Source organism: Prunus dulcis, chromosome 2 (genome assembly GCF_902201215.1).
Source record: "Prunus dulcis chromosome 2, ALMONDv2, whole genome shotgun sequence".
Lineage (NCBI taxonomy): Eukaryota > Viridiplantae > Streptophyta > Magnoliopsida > Rosales > Rosaceae > Prunus > Prunus dulcis.
The window spans coordinates 12,644,747-12,653,376 of NC_047651.1; the positions used below are offsets into that span (position 1 = coordinate 12,644,747).

Here is an 8,630-nt window from a genome sequence, read left to right on the forward strand (position 1 = left end):
AAAACCTTTTTATTTATTTATTTATTTATTATACATTTGTTTGTAATTTTTAACGTATAGTTTTCAAGTATATGAAAATATCAAATAAACCACATTGCATTGGATTGGACTTTTGCCGAAATTCATAAATAGAACAGAATATGTTCGTTCATGAAATTGGAGATGCAGGCCAAGTTGTCAGAATCATCAAAAGTGACCAAATTAGTGGATTTGGACATATTGGATTGAATTTTATGTTGATGGAAGGGAAAAAAAAAAGTGATAGTAATTAGTAGAAAAAAAATGTATTATTATACTTGCTTCTTATCACATGAATCAGTTACAAGCGCTATAGTTCCCATGTTTTTCGGGGTGATGAAAAACCTCAGGACCTTCCTTCTCACTCGGAAATCACATGTATCAAATTTACAACTTGTTCCATGCTCGCCCATGTTCCATGAAGAACTATTGCGTTTGTTCTGGTGATTTCTGAATAAGCATTGTGCAGATGTTACAAAGAGTCTGTTGGTGCAATCATGCACTGCAAACATTGAACTCTCCAGAAGAACTCAGCAATAACTCAACTGGTGTGCTAGAAAAATGCTTATGCATGCAGAAATAGGCAAAGCTGCATAGCATAATGCATATATAATAATTTGATTAATTCCTGAATATAATCCTACATCCCGAGCCCAAAAGATATTGTGATTCGTAGTAATATACGATTGATTTTTAGTTCTTCATGCCTTATGCAGAATTTTCAATGTGGTGACAACTATTGCTATATTTAACATTGACTCTACAAAAAGTACACATATCTTGCCATGAAGAGCTGCTCAGCCCTTCGTAGTGGTCTTTTGGTTAACTTTGCCTAGCTGAACTCCCACGTCAGAACCAATGCCAGAGCTGGAGCCATCCATGCTTGCCTTCCTTCTCTTAGCTTTTTTAGCCCAACCAACAAGTCCCAAGCGTACGTCTTCGTCAAATATCGCTTTCTTGAAATTGGTTCCCATCTTCATTGCATTGCAGAAACAGAACTATGTTAGCATATAGAAAAGAATATGATGGAGAACTCAGACAAAGAAAAAACATGAACAAAGAATGGGAAACTTAAATGACAATCCCCAAAGACAGAGGTTTTCTTCTGAAACCGATAGACCCCTTTTAGTTGAACTCAAACCCTCTTTGAGTCTTCCTCGAAAGGGCTTCGAGCACTTCGAGCAAGGGGAGTTTTTGTCCATCAGTTACAAATTCTGACCAAATTTAAGCATTTCCTTGAAGGTGGCGAAATTTGTCAAACTCCCCTACTCCCCAAAATAGAAGGTAACATGTAGTTTTAAACTCAACACACCTGTGTCACAATGGCATAAAGTGGAAGTGTACTGTAACTACAGAGCACCTGAATGAACACCCTAAAAGAACATGAAAAGGAGAGAGGCATCAGCAGTAAGACAAGTTAAAAACCTGATGTGGTTTGAAGGGCTTTCTAGCCATAAATTTATTAGAATGAAGGAACAAAGGTTTCTGGTTTTTTACCCAATAACAATCCTGGGGATAATGTACTTCACTTTTCCCATTATGCAAGAGGTAAAACCATATTGAACCTGCAAAGTTGTATAATCAGATTAAAGATTATGTCAATTTCTCAATAGCCAATTTGAATTTTACTCATACAGTACGTAGTAGATCAAAGAATCTGCATACCCATATCCAGAAAAAAAATGCCATCTCGAAAGCATTTTGGAAAAGGATGAAATGGATCAAGAAGAGAACAAATTTGGGCTTGCCAAACCAAAAGTGTTCGTCTGATGGTTGAACTATTAGTTCCCCTTCTATGGCTATATGTTTCTCAGCAACCTCATGAGCCAACTGGGTGATTACATGCTGCAGCTTAGCGCCGACAGCAAGAAGAAGCTGGAGAAAGAAAATAAGAAAAGATGGAGTACATGAAAAGAAACTGAAAATATAATGAGCAATGATACAGAAACTATATTTTCTTTTTCCATGAGTCATAACTCAAATGACATGGTGACTGAAATGTAATGAAAAAGTTATTATGCTTATACACTGCTTAACAAACGACGTGACACTAGTGAAGTAAGTACTTGAATTTAGAATGCATAAGAATTTTCAGCTCAGCATTTCCTTTGCAAGCTCTCTCAATTTTACTTCAATTTTATTAAGTTCTTTGCGAGATTGTATCGTATCCAGATACTTTATAGCTGAAATCTGCCCCAGCTTAACATTCCAACTGAGTAGCTGACACAATTAGCTGGTAATTGTTTCATCCTACTCACAATGAAATCAAGCCAACTCTTTTAAACATGATAAGAACAAGATATATCCAAAGATTAAAATTCATATCGTCCCGTTTTTTGTCTTGAAAGTGGCCATCATCTCATATATGGTTTCATCATGCATTCTGTTTAGCTATGAAATCAAATGGAAGAGTGTCAAATACATAAACAAAGACAGAAGAAATGGTTTGGGGTTGAAAAATTATCTTAAGTTTATTTGTTCGGAGATAGTTCTAGACTTCAGTTTTAGCTTTTCTTGTAAAGAAGAAATCAATGGTACTAGGTCTAGCCTTAACTTCATCTTTCATGTCACAAAGAAATTGATCAACAATGCAACACTGAATCAAGAGGTGAACCAGTTGTCACAATAACAAAGACCAAAATGAGCCACGGTTTAACATGCGATCCTATTGACATGAGAGAATGCAAGTGTCAAGCCCAAAGAACCTCCAAGCAACTCTTCTTTTTTTCCAAACACTTGATATACAACTTTGAGCAAGTAAAATCAGCTTCAGCTTTCAATAGTCAATATCTAATGGAAATTAAGATCGATCGAATTGAATAATATAGATACCAATGCTCCGGATTTAGAGTTGCATGGTTTCACTGAAGTATGATAAGTGGAGAATGAAATGAATGCTGATTTTTCAAGCATAGCAGATTAAATGCAATAAAATGCAAATGTGAATGGGTCACAAAATCTGATAGCAAGGTTATGTTAAGATTACTAACAAAGAAAGGAACGAATGCAATCCAGAAGTATGCGTGCCAGCCTGCGCAAGAAAAAGAGAAGAATGTCATTGTTTATAGTGATAGTGTTCTTCATGAAAGTGGGCAAAGTAATCTATGCCATAACCACAAAACTGCCTGGAAATGTCTAAAAGAACACCACATATATGTTAAAAAAATTCTCCATAACTGCAAAACTGGTTTGTTCAAAACAAGAATCATACCATCAACATTCATAAGCATGAAGAGGACCACAAATATCCACAGATACCAACTGCAGCCAAGGAAACCATATGGTGAATCAAAACGAATCATAACCAAAAAGGACATATTTGCCAGAGCATTAAAATGTGTGGAAATCTGCCCAATGAATACACAGAGAAATTCAATATTGCAAAAAATACATCAGATATTACTTGCCTGATACCAACGACTCTTTTAAAATCATCTTCAAGGGCGCGAACCATGTACGTGTGAAAATTAAACTTGGGGTTACCCCTGCAATGGGTCTGCAGTAGAAATAATAAACACAAAAAGTAAAAATAAAAGTTCAGCCTAGGAGCCAATTGAGAACATACTGAAAACTTGGAATATGCAAGAGTTCCCTCAACCTCTTGTTAGCTGCCTTACCGTAATGAAACCCAGTCGCAAAGTCAAGTAGTCTGATCTGGTCACCGATCCATAAAACTGATTGAGAAAAGAATGCTGGACATAGGAGAAAGAACAGAACAAAATAGAGTAATTAGCATTGCAGTTCATTCCACTTGGGAAAAAAAAAAAACAGAGGTTTAACTTCTTAAATGTCTTAACAGGTCCTATCCCAGAAATTTATATGATCAGTTGGAAACAATAATAATTATTGTTTCTTTCCTTTTCTTAAAAATATAGAGACATGCATAATCTCAAAACATGGAATCATATAAAGTAAAAGAAATGCACTAAACTCAGGCATAACTTTATCATCTTTCAGCTCAAGTCTATAGTTAAAAATTATATGTAGATCGATTCCATTGAAGAGTAACTTACTAGCCAACCCATCAGATAATAATTTTTACCAATACCCCAAAAATGGTCCTTGACAAAATCATGCTCCTGGACATGGGTGATCTTTACTTGAACTGCACCAACACAATTCACAAATTGGAAAATATACAAGCAACAATAAACAGCTAAAGCATTTCCAAATGAGAAAGTAGTTCTGCAGTCAGCCAGAAAGCTTAAAGATGACAAAGCTTTACACTAGACGTTCTACCAGCGGTCGCAATCTCATTGTAACAAATACAAAAAAGAAACATAGAAAGAATGCATACCTTCATCTGCCTCATTAATCTCTTTTGAATGTTCATCCTCCCACTTTTTCCATTGATGTATCTAAAGCATGATAAGGATGTCACTAAAATCGTATCTAAAACACTAACAGTAAAAAGTCAAAGTAAAGGTTTAAGAAGCATATTAGATGTTCTCATGCACACCTTTAACCCTCCGAAAACAATAGTGAGAGCACAGAAGGTCACATGGACAATGGCTAGGACAAAGATAAAGATGTGCAGGTGGTGGAATGCCTCAACTGATAACAGAGGTACCTTGTGCTGTGGGGGGGAAATGAAAATAGTTAGACCACTTAATTTGAAATTGAAACATTACAAAATCATTGGATTCCAAAACAACATAAAGATTCATTAATGGGATACTCAATGAGGTCCTCTGGTCCTGTTAAATTTTGAAACTTATGTCTAACAATCTGTGTTGTAGTTGTATCTCTCTTTTGACGTAAACAGAATTGTATCTTTTTCAAGTATACACCAATCTATCATAAGGTCTAATCTCCATGAAAAATTAACACAGAAAAAATGTCTTCAAGAAAGATAGATCAGTGTTTACCATAAAAATAAAATAATTAGTTAATTTGTTCTTAACTGCTCAATTGCTTTAAATGATGATCAAGAGCATACATTTCCAAATCAAACCAAATCCCCTCCAGTTTAATTTGAAGGTGTTCAATTTAGCTCAAATGAGTTTTGGTTTTGATCCATATTCCTTGATTCTACAATTGAAAACCCTTTCAATCTAAACCAATGAGGCTTCGATTTCACAACGAAAACCTCTTTGAACTCAACCATAGGGGCTTCGATTTAGTATGCAAGTTTGCGAACCTGATACATTCTAGGGCACTAACTACATATCAAACAAATAGGAAATAAACCGTCTCAAACCGGATACCAATCTACAGCACCTGATGCATTAGCTGACATGTACCAGGTACTGTAAATTGATCAGTACCTGGTACTAGTCAATCATTCCACATCAAAACTTTCATAAGAACACAAAAAGAGGAAAATGGGCAAGTGGGTTTTGATTGAGATTACCTTTTTTCCACAGTACCCCTGTTGAGCCTCACCTCCAGCAGCAAGAAGCCTCCTGGTTTGCCCAGCAATGCCCCCAGACAAGGAGGTGGAAAAATGGGCATCATATATTTCCTCATTTGTTTGATCATTATGTTGGAGACTGCATGGCAGCCACTTGTCCATAATCTCAGGCTTCACACAGATTTTGGTGATCCTGTTTTGGAAAACAGTGAGGAGGAGAGAGATGAAGCCCAGCAACATAAGCTCTTCTTTAACCTTGAGCAAGGCCTCATACAGAGGCTTCTGCTTCTTCCTCCTCAAGTACTTGCCTCCTGAATGTAGGGCTCGCTCGGCGGCGAGAGAAATGCCTACGATCACAGTGCAAACCACAGCCACAACCCATGTTGGCGTGAACTCTAGAGTTGGACCTTCCCCACCTCCAGCCATTTTCTTTCCTTCTATGTTCTTCTTCTTCTTCTTCTTCTTCTTTTTCTTCTACTGGTTTCTGCTGAGTCTCCTCCCCTGCTTTTCACATTCAGTGCTTTTTGTGAGTTGATGCGTTGGGTTTAAATATTTGTATATACAACAGCAATTTATATGGTAATACGAATCCGCGTTATAATCTCAGAAAGAAATTCATTTAAATTTGAGCTGTGTCCTTAAAAATGCTATGATTAATCCAACCGCGTTGCATTCAAATGAGGCAAGAAACTGTTTTCTTTTCTTTTTTTGTTGCTTGATGGCAAAGAAAGGCAAAAGATTGATTACCTATAATTTCATGGGATTTAATAGGATTAAATGGTAAATACCATAAAAAAAAAGTAGGCAGTAATTGAACTTTGTTATAGTCATTGGTGGTATTTCGAGACTTCATATGTGGATTAATTTCCTAAAAGGCTGAGGAAATTACTTAAAACAACAACAAAAAATATTAACATTATTGTAGAATCGAGTGTAAAACATTAGGAGAAAATATTGATAGAATTGCACAATGAACTCAACAATCTACTCTCCTACATGACCTCTAATTTTCTACGTGTGCTAAATCAGAGGAGATATCGTTTCAATCATTTCATGACATTAATAAGTCAGGAAATGATCTCACTAAATCATGGATTTCAAGTGTGAGATACAAGTGTTAATATGTATTCCAATATATTCTTCCTTCGAAGATGCCCGTCAAGGCATTATTAATACAACAAGTAATTATTGTGTGGTATTAAAATACAGTCACGTAGTATAACTAATTTGCACATTGCAACGTGACCGTATTGCAATATCATTTTTTTTTTCCTAATATAATAACACATCTTCCAATAAAATCGAAGCTGAATACCCGTTAAACAAAATGACTATTGACCCAAAAGAAAATAAAACCTTTTTTGTTCTGTAAATGAAGACCCAAAAGTCATTCATAAGAATGACTTGAGCCACATTTCCTTTAGTTGCCTAGAATCATCGAAGCATGTTGAACTCGTGGAAGGCGGATTAGTTCTCCTTTTAGAAAGCATTTCTAAGCCGCATATTGTGGTGAAGATTGGGACAAAGTTGTCCTTTGTCACTGACATAAAAGTCATAAAATTCAAGACAATCATGTCACAAAAGTTTAGCAAGCGATCACACTATAACTGACTGTCAAAAGTTGATACAAGTGCGTTTCATAATACATCAACAACTTACAGTCATTCACGCACACAAATGTTCTTAAACTCACTCCAATCAACATCAGTATATGCATACCCATGTTTTCTTGAACTCAGAAGTCAAAAATGGTACTTGGAAGTAGGCAGTGGACAATGGGCACTGCTGATGTTTTCTTCTAATTTGTATGCTGATTTGTATGGAGGGGTCACGTTTTCATGTCTTGTTTTATTAAAATAAGAAAACAAAACGATAACAACTCTCTAGGTATGCTTTCCTTGACTTAACATCATCTGATTATAGCCTAAGCTTGCTACATCCTTATATCATAAATCCAAAAGCTACCTGAACTGTCACCTCATGTCACATGTTCTGATGAAAAGAAAACAATACACTGCACCCGTAAGAGGGTATGTTATGATAAAATAAATAAATGGAACTATTATTTTGCACATGAAAATATACGTTCTTTTCTGCCAGTGGAGTTGAAACAATTGGTAATGTTCATCCGTATACAAAAAATTACACAATTGCAATTGCTCTCCTAGGAAAGGTCATGGGTTCAAGTTCTAACATCCATATATATAATGTGTGTGAATTTTGTATACTATTGCCTCTCTCAATAGGAATTCTAAAAAAAAGTATAATGCAATACTTAGCTGGGAAAAGTTTATAAATTAACGCTTGCCGAAGGTTACTCATCATGGAGAAGATCTATTCACATTTACCCTCTATTTAAAAATAAAATTGTGATACATATGCATGGGTGTCTCATTCATTCGAACATTGTGATTAAACAATTTCTCCACACCTTTAGATTAATTGTTGTTTTCTTTGCTGAGTTTACAGCTTCTGGTTGTGAAAGGAAAAAAAATATGCACATACATTAACAGATAATTTATTGAACAATATATACGAAGCATAGAAATGCTATAACAAGAGAAAAGGGATTAGTCTAACCTGGTTTCTGGCTTGTGAAACCAAGAGAGGGATCAAAATCAGCTCACAAGCAAGGCACGGCCTGATCGTCGTTGTTCTTAAGCCGTAGCCACCTCCTCCTATACGTATGTTAGAATGGCCTACGTCTTTAAAAACAACCCCTACTCTACAAAAAATTTTGATCCGCTATGCACGCCATCTTTCCTTTTTTCTTTTTTGGTCTCAACCATCCTTCTATTTATGCTCCAGAAAACAAACATTCCCACTTTCTCTCCAACAGTAGGAATTTTTATTTTTACTTTTGGTTTACCGTGCCAGCTGAGGCAAAAAAGTATGGAAATTTTTTCTTCTTCTTTGGGTTAAGGAAATATAACTCTTAATTTTTGTGATGAACATAAGTTATTCTCCGTTTGAATGAATGAATTGAAAATTATATAGAATTCTAAAATGATAGAATTTAGATTTCTGGTAATTGAAGATTTCAATGTTCAGATTTATATATGTCGAATTTTGTAAATGACAGAATTTTGTAAAAAAATAATGCTACTATTACCACATTTGTATACCACATTCTCGTACTATCTTGTGTGACAGACGAGGTGGACATCCACATCTGTATCAATTAAAATTAATTAAGTATTTTTTCTTTTTCTATGATTTATTGACACTATTTAATTGATGTGGCTATCTACTGCCATAT

At 35.4% G+C, this 8,630-nt stretch overlaps 1 protein-coding gene across 1 annotated transcript; it reads right to left on the bottom strand.

The window, feature by feature from the left end:
- Positions 1-569: 569 nt before the first annotated feature.
- On the bottom strand, positions 570-8,136 carry LOC117619051 (MLO-like protein 1). The gene is made up of 13 exons (XM_034348873.1): positions 7,952-8,136; positions 5,372-5,872; positions 4,478-4,594; positions 4,316-4,376; positions 4,032-4,123; positions 3,636-3,710; positions 3,426-3,514; positions 3,230-3,279; positions 3,009-3,049; positions 1,684-1,893; positions 1,516-1,583; positions 1,331-1,391; positions 570-992 (listed from the first exon to the last, which is right to left on the bottom strand). The coding sequence occupies exons 2-13, from the start codon at positions 5,795-5,797 to the stop codon at positions 816-818; spliced, it is 1,467 nt and encodes a 488-aa protein (XP_034204764.1). The 5' UTR covers positions 5,798-5,872; positions 7,952-8,136; the 3' UTR covers positions 570-815.
- Between the last annotated feature and the right edge of the window lie 494 nt (positions 8,137-8,630).

What these genes read in the sequence shown, in the direction of transcription:
- LOC117619051 (XM_034348873.1), bottom strand. Translation starts at nt 5,797, where the DNA reads ATGGCTGGAGGTGGGGAAGGTCCAACTCTAGAGTTCACGCCAACATGG. An exon ending in ATTATCTGATGGGTTGGCTA is followed by an intron (nt 3,711 to 4,031) that starts GTAAGTTACTCT and finishes TCCTATGTCCAG; the next exon opens with CATTCTTTTCTCAATCAGTT. An exon ending in TGCGACTGGGTTTCATTACG is followed by an intron (nt 3,515 to 3,635) that starts GTAAGGCAGCTA and finishes TTTCTACTGCAG; the next exon opens with ACCCATTGCAGGGGTAACCC.